Source organism: Lepidothrix coronata, unplaced genomic scaffold (assembly GCF_001604755.1).
Source record: "Lepidothrix coronata isolate B3197 unplaced genomic scaffold, Lepidothrix_coronata-1.0 Scaffold40, whole genome shotgun sequence".
NCBI lineage: Eukaryota > Metazoa > Chordata > Aves > Passeriformes > Pipridae > Lepidothrix > Lepidothrix coronata.
Window position 1 is genome coordinate 845095 of NW_016690220.1, and position 14835 is coordinate 859929.

Consider the following 14835-nt stretch of genomic DNA (forward strand, 5'->3'; position numbering starts at 1 on the left):
TGTTTCCTGTAATACAGAAAATTAAATTTAAGGATCATACCACTGCTGACACTTGAAAAACACTGTACGCAGCCACTCAGGCACACACCTTGAGGTTTCTTCTAAGAGAAATCAGAATGAAGAAAACCAAAATTCCTAATGCAAGAACTACATCATTTGCTTTGCTAACCAAGGTAACTATGGCCCTATTCTCATTGCTATGAGATGATGTCCAAAATGACAAATTAAGAACAAAGGGTGGCATTTAGGTTTTGTAGGGTCTTGAAAGTTAAAGTTTCAGGAGCCTGAAATTTGTTTCCTATCTCAAGCTTCATGTGGACCCTTGGTATTATATCTTACACATCATTCAAAGAAGAGGCACTTAAAGCTGGGAAATTTTCAGTGATTTTAAGAGGTGTGGTGGTTACTAAATATTTTACAAACTCTTAGCATTCTGTAGAGCAGCATTTTCAAGATATTTCTTTGTAATGTATGGCATCTATGAAAGTGAAGTTGGAGCTTCCACGTGGTGTTCTTCTAGGGTGCTTCAGATTAACTTGTAGGAACTTATAACTGAGGAAGTAAAAATACCCGTGTACTAATACAACAGTATCCCAGTAATTCCATTATTTCTGGCAGGTACTTTCAAAACATAGAGCCCACATAGAACACCTTTGCCACTAATCTTTGCTAACCTTCATAAACATTTACATTCTGTACATTTTCAGTGTTTGCAATGGGGGACACTTAAGACATAAGACACTACTGAAATTCAATTCATAGGATTTTCATAAATAAAACCAGTCATCTTTCACCTAATTTATTTAAATTCCAATTTTTTTCCAATTCCAAACAAAAGCTAAATACAAGTTTTAAACAGGTAAGCACTAGTTTTATCCAAAGGGAGCAGGCTTATGCAGTTTTATTCCAGTAAAGTACTCAACCCTTAAGCAGAGCCTTCTTTGTCATCAAAACTATACAGTAGTCTTCCTTTTATAATTGCACAATCTTAAAATGTTCTGCCAGAACCAACTTTTGACACTCCAAACACTATTTTACATTGGTTTATAATGTCTATTCCAAAAGAAAAAAAAAAAAAAACCTCAATGGGTTTTCCATAAGAAATGTTTTAGAAACCAGTATTTCCTGCACAGTTCACCTGCAAGTTTACAAGTCTCAACTCTCAAGAAAAAATAATCCTCTACCAACATTGTTTCTGCAGCTATTATTTTACCTTTTTTTGAGCTGCTTTAGCAACTTCAGACTCCAGGTCTGCCTCATCTGTATAAATGCATCCAACTCAAAAGAATACCTTCATACAGTTACACAGCAACTTGGGGAAAGAGATCCAAAACAAAAGTGCCAGTAAACTTAGACATGGCCAAGCAAAATAAAAAAGGCAAAAAATGCCTACACATTAAATGAGATGCATTTTTTTTAAAGAAAGATTTCTTTCCCACATTTACGTCCTATTGTAATAGCCACTTTTTCGTTCATTAAAACGAGTGATAGTGCTCTTCGATACAATCATTAATAGCAAAGCTATAAGGCTTTTATACCCGTTACATTCACTTCTCACCCTCCAAATACTGATGGTTAACATTATAGATGTTAGGGGGCATGACCAGCACAAATGGGAACACCACCACAAATGATCACCTTGTGCTTTCGGATACATTTGTTTCAATGTAGAGTCCCTTCATTTCACATTTTAGCAAGATGCTGATGCAGTGCAGAAGTGTGCAGAGCATCCTTTCTTTCACAAGGTCCATGCAGAAAACATCTAAAAAAAAATTGCAAAGTTCTGAGATACAAATGATTAAAAAAATCCAGGATGATCAAGTTTCACAATGTATAGTGTTCTGAACATGAGTCCATTTTCTTCTAAATTCTGAAAGAATAAAGTGGTGAGGAAAGTGAAAATCCACTGCTGCACTCTGTGATCTTCCCCATTTTGCTGGCCAGTATCTTACTCTGGCATGTAAGGACAGAGGTGATCCTCTATGGTACCAACCGTCCAGTGAGTGAGCTGCTCCTGTGGCAGGTACAGGCAGATGCTGCATAACTTGAAGATTGTAGCTTTGTTTTTTGGAGTCTAGAGGCAAAGAAAACCCAAAGAAAAGCTATTAGACCTAAAAGTTAACTCAGGACTAACAGGCAGATCCCACAGACATTTAAAATTCACTGTTTCATACATATAAACAGCCTGAACTTAAAATTAGTCTGCAACCTCTAATGAATAAAATGTTTTCGCTATTCTGTTCATTCTTCACTTGAACAATTTCTGTATTATCACCCAAATCAAAACAATGTTTTAATTTTTCCAGAACACTTCTAGGTCTATTTTAGAACTTATTTAATTTTTAATACAAAAACATTAATTCTATGCGAATGCATCTGTGGCCCCTAGTTAGCTTTTGCACGTATGAGTCCTATTTATAGCGTAACTTTCCTCTGAAACTGCCAAAACGCAATCATGAATGCACGATCCATTTTTCTACTCGAGTATTTTCCAACAAAATCACTGATGTTCCCAAGAAGAAAAGGCTTTTTATGATTAAAACACACTTGTTAAGATGAGGACAAAAGAAGCTTACCTGCAAGTGCTGTCTGTCAATGAAGAGAAACACTGACTGGTTAGGGTTGTTGACAACAATTCCAGTCTTGTCCTTTCGGCTCAGAACATGCAGAAACTGTTTTTCATAGTCACCGTGATGAAATTCAAACTTGGCCTACATGGTGTGAGGGAGAGGAATAAAATATTTATTAAGATAAAGCTTGTGCAACCTATTAATTTCCTTCAATCTGGGGCTTAACAACCACTTTAGTTCTTTCCTTTTCCGATCTATGAAAAGCAGAAACTGGGGACCACAGTAATGACATACTTGAGTCTTGGCACCATTTAAAGAATTCCCTAGTTTCATTCTGCCAACACTGACATTAGCCATTGCAATGACATATTAACAATTCAAAGGTACGACTTTACCTGCAGATATAACACTCAATTTACCTCGTTGTTGTGGCAGAACATCCCTGTGCATCAATTTCTAGGGAAAATTATAATGCAAAGGTTCCATCCATCTCAGACCCTCTTTCATCCAACCAAATACAGCAACTTGGGATGCTCACAGAACCGTAATGACACCATGATATTTACACGAAGATTCATTTGTACTAAGAGGCTAATCCACTTCTACAAATACAAACACACTGTGTGCATTTCTACATACACGTCATTTGCAAAGATCCTTCGGAAGCTTAAATTTTGGAAGGACTAATACAACAGTGCATAAAGACAGGAGGCAGAATTTGGCATTCAAAACACTGATTTCTTTATAAATAAAAACAGCGTACTTTCTAATACCCACAGAAGTCACATACCTTATCAGCTTATTGGTTAAGGTGAGCACTTATCCTCCCCTCCAGGAGTGAGTTACTTACTGAAGTTAAAAACCAAAACCAAATACCTGAACAGGCCTAAAGGGTTCATCAGATCCCTTCCACCGAGAAAACAGGAGACAGACTATCTTCTCAATATCATTGCGAGGCCATAGAATGAAGTCCATCTCCTGGGTACAGCCGATAACATCCTGTGAATGGCAAAGTTCTGTGTTTATATTCCCTTCATTAATCAAAGACACAGATAAGCAAATTATCTATACAGGCACATAATTTAGAGGTGGTACTTATTACAATGTTTGTGTAATTTTCCATTTGTATTACTCAAACCACAACTAAAGTCTTCCTTGCCTTCCACTGAATTTCAGTATCAGTAGCCAGTTAATGTAAATTACAAATTTAAGAAAACATTAGCAAAGACTGTCTACCTTCCGATATTCATAAAGCAAAACCACTTAGTTGTACAACAGGAATCACTGTAAGAATTATAAACACATGCCTACTAAAAGACAAACAGGACAAGAAGATACAATTCCCAAGGCAAACCTCCGAATGAGACAAATGAAAGGTAAAGCTTAGGCACTGTATATTTAAACAGTTTTTAAAACACCTATGCTCTTGTTACCCTTCAAACTAGACCCCATAGACACATGGCTGCAGAACCCTCATGTTGCAAATGTGGTGAGAAAATAAAAAAAAAGGAAGGATTAGCCTTAAGATTCACAAAGAAAAGCAAAAGTGTCGAAAGACTAAGATTCAGCAAGTGTAAAAAGAAGACCTACCCTGCGCATAGACTGGTAGCGGGGTGCATGGAGCTGTACTACATCCTTCTGCAGAAGCTCTAAGGAACTTTCCAAAGAATAGCTGGAATCCCGCACACCTCTCAGGATATTTTCTTCATAATTATTGGTCATGACTGGTATCACTTCAGACACTTCAAAAAGTGCTGACTTTTTCTTCTAAAAAACCAATAAAAAAATCACAGATTACATAAAGACTATAATCCTTTCTAGGCAACTAGAGGTAACACTTTGTTTTGGGATTTGTGATTTTCTGTATAAATGTATAAAGTCCACATCACACAAGTTAGCACTTTGACACAAATCACACTAACATTTACATGCGAAAATCTATAAATGATCAGATTAACAACTTTTTATAAAAGTTGAACACATTTTTGTAGTCTCCGAAGATTTGCATACTAATCTTGCAAACATTAAAGCTATATCTAAACACTAACAGAATATCTGCTTTATCAAATAGAGTACATGGCTTTGGGCTGACCAAGAGCCCTCTGCAAGGTTCTCTTTGCCAATCAACACCTTTTTTCCCCCCCTTTTCAATTTTTTATAGTTGACCTATAATGAAAAGTGAAATCTTTCAATACCACATTTGGTGATAGCAGGTGATTGAGAGCCCATCTGAAGTTAACTATAAACTATAATCCTCTCAAAGGAGGCCTATTTTAATTTGCTAAGTAACTTTTGTACTCACTATAAATATTGCAGAATCTCTCAAGGAAGGCCAAAACATTATGAGAATGTGAAATAAGTTTTTGCTGTACATAAAATCACCTGAAGTTGTATTTCTGTTTCTAACAGCTTTCTTATAGCTCATGAGAAATCTTGAGCTACTTAAGAGCTACATAACAGACAAAGTATATTTTACCAAATAACGCTCCACTCCTCCGTCATCAGAACATACACAGCAGGCAACTATTTGCTGACCAAGCTAACCTGAGCTAAACTCCTACTTTAAGCAATCTGGTATGGGATGGACATCTTCAAGTTCACTACGATATAAGAAAAGAAACTTGCGACAAATTTCTATACAGCAACCCAACAGCTGTATGAATGCTTCAACTACAAGCATTAAACTTGTGTCATCTAAGAAAATCTGTTGGCACGGCTTAAACATTCTTATCTGTATTACTGGGTCAGCACTGAGAAATTATATCCAAACATATCCACCTCTGCTTGTACTAGGACTGACAAAGAAAAGCAAATTGAACTCATGAATTTTAAAGATTTTCAAAGCTTTTCAGGAAACAGTCTTCATTAAAAATACATCATTATTGCAGTGAATGCAAAAAAACTATACATTTGAGAGGATTAAACAATTTCAGTCCTCATCTACATGCAGTTTGTGTATTATGTACTCTGTTGCCATTTCCTTTTATCTCCACTTCCTCGTCATTTTTTCAGCACATTCACTTCCTGAAGCACCTACTTTTCTTCACCGTCTATGGATGGAAACTCTCCTACAATTTTAGATCTGTAGCTGGCTTTAGAAATATCACCCGGCTCCCCACCTGGATGCACAGCGGTAGAGGCAGCCAAGCAAATGGAAATTTCCTCTGCGCCCTCCCCGCTCCCTTTCAAAATGGTAGCAGCAGTTTCACATGTGCGTGCGCACTTGGGCCATTTCCACATCCCATTTTGCGACTCCTCCCTTCAACTGCCAGGTCTTCCCTTCTGCTTTCACCAGATAAAAGCAGTAACTCGGCAATCGCCCCAGGCAGTTCTCCCTTCACAACTCAGCTCCTCACAGAGAACAATTGTGAAAGTTAGGGACCAATTAGAGTTAACAAGTTACAGTGTTAACTTTGAAAAATATCTACCCAATACAGAAGTTACCAAGTAACCGTGTAATGATGCACTGTCACCCTCTGCGTTACAAAATTACAGCATACAAAGAGCCAAAATGGCAAACACGAGCTAAGTAAATATTACAGCAATTAGCAATTAAAAAAATAAATGTTAAAAAGTCAATGGAATCTATCCAAGACAAAACATTTGATGCAATCAGACAGCAAGACTTTGCACAGCACACTTTACATGCAACAGACAACACAGAGAGACACATTAAAACCAAGTTACCTTGTCTTTGAACACAAAGGCAACGTACATCTTGAAGTCAAACTGGTCAGCTAAAGATTCTTTTTTCTTTCTAAGCTGAGCACGAAGTCTGTTCAGAGCTTGTTTCTTCCGGGAGTTTGGGTCCCCCATTTTGTAATACAGGTGGTACTAAAGCCTTTGGAAACTGTCGCTAAACTATGGGCACCTTTTCGTAAGACTCAAGTACAACAGAAACAAGTCGTTTGATTCCTGCTAATACGACTGAATAGATCAAACGCTAATGTAACCCAAAACCGCACCTCAGGCAATATTTTAAGAAAATGTCGTATTGGAGGGGTCAGGAAACAAAGTGAGTAGTTGTCCAGCCATGGCTGGACAAGAGGTTTTACAATAAATCAAGAAAAAAAACCCGAAGAATTTTAAAGACAAGAATTTGAACAGTTTAGCCGCAGGAATAATGGGGTAAGAATAAAAAAAAAAAAAACCAAAATAAAACAAAAAAAACAAGCCCCAAACAAATCTTATCACAATTTATGTGAACAATAAAAAGCAACTGGCACAAGCCCAATCCATGGGGGGTACTTTTGCTCTGCTTACAAAAAAAAAACCTCGAAGCTGAAATCACAAATTGCGTTTTACCCCAGCCAGATTCATGACTCTACTGATTATTATTCTCAGCCTTCCACTATTGCTATGTTGCCCGCCTTTTTCTTTAGAATTATTACACTTGGTGGAGAGCAGAGAAAAGGGTGCAAAGGAAGAGTGCACAACCCGGGAAGTATGACATTTCTCTGCCAACAACAACAAAATCAACTACAGACAACACAGCGCTGGTTCGCAGGGGAGCAAAGAGAAAAGACAGCGGAGTCATTTCTAACTTCATCCTGCTCATCATTGCCCTGAGGCTACTGCTGCCAAAGAGGAGAGGGATCATGATAGCCATTGACAAGGGGCGGATAGGGGTTCAAAGGACAGTATTATCTCACCTAGAGACTAAAACCCGAATCGGTGCCCCAAACCCGGGCTCCCTAACACTGGGAGAGCCCTACATCCCCCGACACCTCATACACTCCCTGGGCTGCTGATCCCCCGGGGATCCTTCTCTCTCTCTCTCTCTGCTGCTGCGAGCACAGTCAGCCGAGGCTGTGCATGGCCGGCGCTCTTGGCTCTCCCTTCGGCCCCTCTCTGCAAACAGGGCGGCAGCGCCCGGGGCGGCGGGACACCCACAGCAGCACCGCGTCTCTCCCCTCTCACTTCATGGCCACGACTCGGAAAACATGGAGTGTTTTTCTGCTCCTGCTTTTCAGTGTAAAAATTTTTTTCCGAGGTTTGTTCAATTGCAAATCTGCGTTGCAATTTTAAACCTCTAAAATACCCTCCCCCCTCTTAAAAAAAAAAAAAAAAAAAAAAAGCAAATCCCCAATTATCAGGTTATTTTCTTCCTCTCTCCAGACATTTTTTTCCCCCACCACAGGTGTTTGATTAGTTGGGGTTAAAATGTTTTTAGGTTAGCAAATTCGTCGGACCAGGTTAAGAAGAGGGGGGAAAAAGTATTCCCCTCCCTTCTCTGTCTGGAGAGAAAGGAAAAGAGAGAAAGGAAAACAAAAACAAAACAAAAGGAACCCCTCCCGAAACTTCCCCCCCCCAGTTAAGCAAGAGACTGAGAGGCTCCGGTGAGAGCCCGGGGCCGTGGCCGCTCTCTACCCGCAGCCGGCGGGCGCAGGAGGAGCAGTGGAGGAGGAGGAGGCGGCGGCGCTGCTGGCAGCACGGAGAGGAGCCATGTCAAGATAAAGCCACGAAGCCGCGGAGCCCCCCCATCCCTGCCGCAGGGGACACGGTGACCGGGCCGCCCGCTCTGCCGCCGCTCGGCCCCGACCTGGTCCCCATAGTCTAGCTCAGCGCCCCGGGGCCGGGGAGTGGGGAAATCGTGGCGGAGAGCGGAAGAGGAGAAGAGGAAGAGGCGAAGGCGGCGGTGGAACGAGGAGGAGGACGCGGTCCCTGCGCTAGCGGCTCCTACGGAGGAGGGCGGCGGGCATAGAAATCCCGGAGCGGCGGTGGAGGAGTACGGGTACGGCCGGGAGGAGGATGGAAGGGCTGAGGAAAGCAGCTCTTCGCCCAGGCGTCCTCGGAGGCGACGGCAGGAACGGACGGGAGGCTGCGGAAGCGCCTGCGCCTCGGCACAGAGCGAGCGCCAAGCGAAGCTGCGCGGCTACCACCGACCCCTCAAAATGGCAGCACCTTAGTCACACAGGCGCCGCCCTGACCGCTCTGCCGGCGCGTACCAAGCGCCTGCGTCTCGAGGGGGGGGGTGCTATCTTATGCTCTCGGCAGGAGGGTTCAGCCTCCGTAGCAACCGACAAGCCTTGTCGGAAGAGGCAGAGAAGAGAGTACAACAGCGGCTTGGAGCATCTCCGAGCCGTCACCACGCTAGGAATCTGGGTCGTACTTCCATGCTCTTCCCTCTCCCCCCGTCACGCCTCGTGTAACTGCCCGCGGGACAAGTACCCGGATGGGGCTGCTTAACGCCGTTGTCGGAGGGGGAGGCCAGGGCAGGGCAGGGAGGCAAAGAGGGAGGGAAGGAACGCCGCCTTCCCCCCCCTCCCCCCGCCCCGAGGTGGTATCGGCTTGGGGCAGCTCCTCTTCCTTCATCTCCGACAAATGACTGTTCCCGAAATTCCCCTGTCCCAAATTCCGTCACCTTAAGGGAATACCTAAATTTGTTTCAGCCTTAAGCGCGGTGATATTATGGGTAAATAAGTCTTGTAGTGGCACATCTTGTGTAATTTAATCTGTCGCACGCATGCAAAGTAAAACTGTAAGTAAAACAAATATAAAAGTCCAACGAAGCTGAAGTATTCGAAACTGGAATGGGAATGGGCTCATCCCCAGCAATGATCTTGCCCACGCACAGCCCAGCCTGTGTGTGACGGTCCATGTTTCTCTGTGGTGGATGTAGCGCTTCCCAAGGAAGCTGGCTAGGGTTTATAAATAAGTAATTGCTGTTCCATCGATGCAAACCCAATCCTTTGAGAGAATTAAGCATTTTTATTTCTGCACTACAAGGACAGCCTGGAATGGAAGCAATGGAAGCGAAGCAAGGACACAAATTGCTGTTACCTATGTTCTCCCTGTCGGAAGGCCCAGGGCAAGTAGGGAGAACTGCCATCTCAGCACTGGGCCTGAGTGCCTGCTGGCCCACCCTTCATGCCTTCCGTCAGGCATGCCAGGGAAAGCCTCACTGTCCAACATTACCCAGACTGGAGGCGCCGGGGAGCCAAAGGGGTGGTGACTTGCTGGTATGTGGCTACAGTGAGGCGCAGGCTGCCAAGGTGGGTGAAGGCATCTCCCCCACCTTTCCCTGGAAGCTGGTGCCTGTGAGTCACTGGAATAGCAACGATATTACAAAGATTACAGGCAGAAGACAAGTGCGGGCACTGTTCTCTCTCATTTGATTGTGTTTCAAAGCCCATGCAGCATTGGTGATGGCACTCTTCAGTAACTCCAACAGATTTCAGTCTTTGTTCCCCCATTCTCTGCTCTTACTTGTCTCTGCTGGTTCCCCTTGTTCTCTCCTGACCTTCTTATTAGTTATTTCCCTATAGCACACCTTTCCATTACACACCTCCCCTGCGACACCTTTCTCTTGCCTACCTTGTAGGCAGCAGCTGCGTTTCGGCCCTCGGACCTTATTTTCTTTCCCCTGGCATTAGTCAGGCCCTCTGATGTGAACACTCTGTCTTGTCTTCCCTGACACGGGCATTGCCCGCAACATTCCTCTGTTGTTTGAACAAGAACAGAGTAGAAACAGATCATTTTTACCTACTTACAGATTGCTTTTCGCTCCTAATGGCAATGCCTATGGAAAATAATCCTTTATTTGGAGGTAAAAAAGCAGGGCAGCTAAATTGGAGGATTACATTAGCTCTGCACTGTTTGGGCTATTTCAAAATGCCAGAGTTTTTTAACTATAACATCAGTCTGTCCTTAACAAGAGCTGCGTTTAGATAACTGCTTTTCCAGCCAGTTTTTTTCACTTTTGTTTTCCATGCTGCCCCGTACGACATTTTGTGCTGCAGTCTTATGCCTACTGCTATTTTAAGCCGTGACTCACACTTGGCCTGTGACCCTCTTTGTGCCGGCACAGCAGATGCAAAGAAGGCTCGGCACAGCAGTGCTACTTGACGTGGGGATTGCCCCAGCACAGAAAGCCCTCAGAGGGAACTGGCACCTTGCCTGCCTGCGGAGGAGAAAGGAAGGAGTTTTCTTCCAGCCCAGTAACTCCAGCTGCCCTTTCGAGTGCAGGGATGCAGTCACAAGGGATCAGGCAGCTGCCCAGCCCCAGGTTGAAGAATGCATCCAAAAAATTTTGTCAAATATAGTGCTGGCAGGAGAACAGTTTTTCTTCTGGAGGACTTTCTAGAAGAGCTATGAGGAGAGGAATATATATACTTAGAATATATATATATGCATGCATATATATATATATATATATATATGTAGAGGAAACAGGAGATCAAGTACAAAGTATTACGTGTTAAGCAGCCACCAGCTGTCTTCTGCAAATGCAGGCTGCTCAAATCCTTCCACAACCTTTCAGAAGGGGATGAGGAGTGGAAATCACTGCAAGTTCCTTCTATAATGATTGCTTCTCCTCCTTATATAGTCAACTACCTCTCTTACCAAGCTCAGTAAAGATTTTTTTTTTGCTCATTGGCTGTTAAAGGTATCCTGACAATGTTTACATAAATGAGTACTTCAACCAACCCAAGTATGTTTATTATACATATATGTGCAGAAATATTTGCCATTAAAGCAATGACTAATAGCTGAGTCTTGTCCTACTTTTATATAGTTGTGCTTCTTTTCCTCCATCACACACAATGATGAAGCTCATATGGTAGAAAAATATCATCATCTCTATTTAAACATATTAAGTAACATCTTGTACTGAATGGAGAGTTAAGGCTTAGCAAAATAAATATTTATATGCTATTGATCCATAATTCTCTTGACTAGATAATTGTATATTATTGTTATGCTTCTGACTTGGTTATGCAATGTTGTAGCATTTATAAGACAAGCTTGTGGTTTTTTTAAATGTGTGTAATTCAGAATCTAATTCCTGTTTTCAGAATTAAATGTTTACTCATAAGTATGTAGGCAAGATTGTACTCTAATGCCTCTGCTCTTAATTTCTGGCTTAATAATTAGTTACTTCAAGATTAATGGTTTCTAGTTAATAATTAGTTTGTAAGAGATTGTAGCAAATTGGTATGGATGTTACAGACATAGGTAGGAAGAGATGAGATGGATTCTGTTATCTTTCTGTTTATACTTTCCACGCATATTGTACTGGCTGTATATGTTACAAGGAGTAACAGCCCTGAAGCTACTTGCTTCAAAAACAGTACTCTGATTAATTCAGTGCCAAATATTTATGCATCAGACAAAAATAAATTAGTATTCTTTTTAAATTTAAACAAGACAAATTAGGTGGTAATTAAAACTCTTTCATATGCTTTAGAATATAATAACTAACTCTTTTCTGCCTTCAGAGAAAAACATTCGTTTCTAAGGCATAACAGGAATGCTTTTGTGTAAAGAAATGTCAGTGTTTAATGCATACAACATTCGTTACATCACGTTCTGAACAACTATATATCCAATGAGAATCACAGAATCATAGAATGGTTTGGGTTGTCCACAACTGTCCACCAACTGTTGTGGTGGACAGCCATGGATAGAAGAAAATTAACTCTATCCCAGCCAAAACTAGCACACCACTGCACAGCTGTTGCAGTGAATATTAAGCTTCATTCACCACTTCCCTGTGTCCCACCTTATAGTTGCGGGGTGCTTGGTCATGAAATGGGACACACGTTCTTGGACACGTGAGGTATTGATCCTAAACTTTGGTTAAAGTTTACCTACTATCTTGCTGGATTTGTTACATCTTAATAATTATGTGTCTGTGTATGTATATACATACACACTTAAATATGCTTGACTATCTGTGTTCTCATTTTCTGCTTGTCCATCTTGCGCTTTCCTGACATTTAGGAGTATAACTAAAATTAACTAAAGGTTCTCAGTGCCTTTGCTGAGATGATAACTTCCACAAACAAGATATCAAATCAATTGCCACTTTTGAGTACGGTAGTTATGATTTCTTTAATAGCTTGGCCATTTTTTTTGTGTAACAAATGCATGTCCCATCTCTAAAACTTTGCATTTATTTTAAAAATGTCTGAAATATACATTAAAAACAAGAATCCCTTCCTGTGCTTTGTACATAAATTTGTGATTCAACTTCCATTGGACGAAGTTTTTGGTATCTGAAACACTATTGGCTCTTTTCACTGTGCTGTGTCACCTTTAACTTATGTTCTCAGTTAGTGGTGTGCAAATGTATTTGTCTTTTTTAGACTGGTTTGTTCTATAAAAAACAAAAATAGTGATGTTCCAAAGTAGGTTTTGTGTTTGTCAGCAGGTGCTTGCGAGAGTAAGGGTAAAATTTGAAACAACTTGTTTTATTTGTTCAGTCTGTAAATAATATTCTATTTACTTGTAGTCAACAGATTTGGAAGTGGGTTTAGATTATTAAATCCTAGCCTTTATAGAGAATTCTTAATTTTTAAATCTTAAAGCACTACATAAATGATTTTTTTTCAAGGTAAATCCATTGCTGAGAAGGTTAGGACCTAACAGTTTTTAAGGGATGTCTTAGTGACTCACAAGGTTATTAACTAGGGAAAAAAATCACTAGGTGAGATGCAGATATTTCTTTTAACCTTTCACCTCCAGAGCACTAAGGATCAGTATTCACAGGACAATCTTTCATTCTAATACAAGAAAATTGTGTACTCTCTGGATATAATTAAAATGGGCTTCCATTATGAATTGTACCTAGATTGTGCTGTGCATATAATAGTTTCTTTAGGCAGAGTTTCATTAGCATGCAGCCATCCATACTGATTAACCTAGTGAAAAGAAGGTAAATCTTTAATTCCTTGTCGGTAACACACTTCCATACGATGAAACACCCCAGAAACAAGAGGCTAAGGGAGGGGAAGCATGATGCCACGCTGCCATCTACTGTCACCCGGTGGATGGCTGGGAGCCCTTTCATCCCTTAAATAAATATTGAACAGAAGGGCCAAGAGAAACAGCAGCGAGGGACAGTGAGAGCCACAGGCCTCTTTTATTGATTCAGAGAGCCCAAAGCCGTCTTCGGACATTCCCCAGACCTTGTTGCAGGGCTTGCACCCAGAGCAGGACTGAGAAGAGACGTTCATGTGTGTCAGAGGCTGAGCACTGCACTGGCTCTCCTGGCCCTCTCCATGGTGGTTTTCTGCATCTCAAACAGTTATAGTCGTTGCTTACATGATATTTATGTAATAATTTAACATACACACACACAAAAAGTTACGATGTCGTTTAGCTGTCCTTAATGTAGAAGGTAGAAATAAAGAGTCCTTAAGCACCCCAGAGAGAGATCATTATCTGCAGAGTAGAATAAAGGCCTTGGCAAAAGTCACAGTGTGACTGTCAAGAAGAAATACAGTTTTGTCAGCACTTGATTCTAATAGCCAAGTCCAGACTCCCTCTGTGCAATGCTTAGGAAGTTTCCATACACACTGGCATCTAAGCAAGACAGGACCTGGAGACCGGATAATGCCTTCCCACCTATTCCTATGTTCCCAGGCATGTGAAGTCATCCAAGAAGGTTTTTTTTTCCAGTTGTCATTTGCTATAAAAACTGAAAACATTTATCAGTAGCAATGGAGTATAAAAGCTTTAAAAAGTACACATTCTCTGCTACCACGAATAATCTAACAAATTGGCTGAGCTCTGTGGGAAACCTCGGGGTATTTGCTTAGGCTCACTTGAAGTGCAAATAGTCATAAGTATTCATGATAGAGAGTTTTATTTTTTATGAAACAAACAAGCTGAAATGCATTATATTGCATTCAATCTGAAGAAAAATATATTCTGCTAGCTTTGGGCTGACAGATTTTTGCATGTAAAAATGCCCTAATCCCTATTTAAATTTAACCTTGGGCCACCAAAATGGGAATTATTACAATAAAGTAACATTTTTGGTGAGATTTTTATATAATTATACTGGTTTCTCACAATTAAGACTATGAATAGGCTGCTAATAATAAACTCTCAGTGTTCTTTTTGAGACGGTGACGGGGTTCTTTACAACCCTTTCGAACTGAAGAAACTGAACTCAGAGACACAGTGGTTCATAAGAGGACATGTTCTTCAGATGGATAAATTGAAGGAGTGACAGCTTTGTAATAAACCTCCAGACTGTATGCCTCCAGCAAGGAACAAATTAAAAGGAAAAACAATCAGAACTGTCACATCAGAACCATATCCCATTACCTTGGCCCTTTCCTATTACCAACATTTCTAAAAACAGTTATTCCATTTCTGAACTGTAAATCCACTGGAAAACTTTCTGTGAATTAAATCTGAATCTTGAAAAGGTAATATTTGAGAAAGTTTCACTTGAAAACATAGTGTTTAGAAAAGTTGTATCACAGCCATAAAATACACACAGTGCATATAAATCTATGCTTGCATCTAA

At 41.0% G+C, this 14835-nt stretch overlaps 1 protein-coding gene across 1 annotated transcript; it reads right to left on the minus strand.

Moving 5' to 3' along the window:
• Positions 1 to 783: 783 nt before the first annotated feature.
• CUNH6orf62 (chromosome unknown C6orf62 homolog) lies at positions 784 to 8480 on the minus strand. Its single transcript, XM_017813221.1, has 5 exons — positions 6258 to 8480; positions 4161 to 4337; positions 3447 to 3569; positions 2577 to 2711; positions 784 to 2074 (listed from the first exon to the last, which is right to left on the minus strand). The coding sequence occupies exons 1-5, from the start codon at positions 6384 to 6386 to the stop codon at positions 1949 to 1951; spliced, it is 690 nt and encodes a 229-aa protein (XP_017668710.1). The 5' UTR covers positions 6387 to 8480; the 3' UTR covers positions 784 to 1948.
• Between the last annotated feature and the right edge of the window lie 6355 nt (positions 8481 to 14835).

Excerpts from the sequence above, each read along its gene's own strand:
- CUNH6orf62 (XM_017813221.1), bottom strand. The coding sequence starts at position 6,386 with ATGGGGGACCCAAACTCCCGGAAGAAACAAGCTCTGAACAGACTTCGT. Across the intron at positions 4,338-6,257 it reads CCTTTGTGTTCAAAGACAAG|AAGAAAAAGTCAGCACTTTT; the intron begins GTAACTTGGTTT and ends TTGGTTTTTTAG. Across the intron at positions 2,712-3,446 it reads AACCCTTTAGGCCTGTTCAG|GCCAAGTTTGAATTTCATCA; the intron begins GTATTTGGTTTT and ends CACACCATGTAG.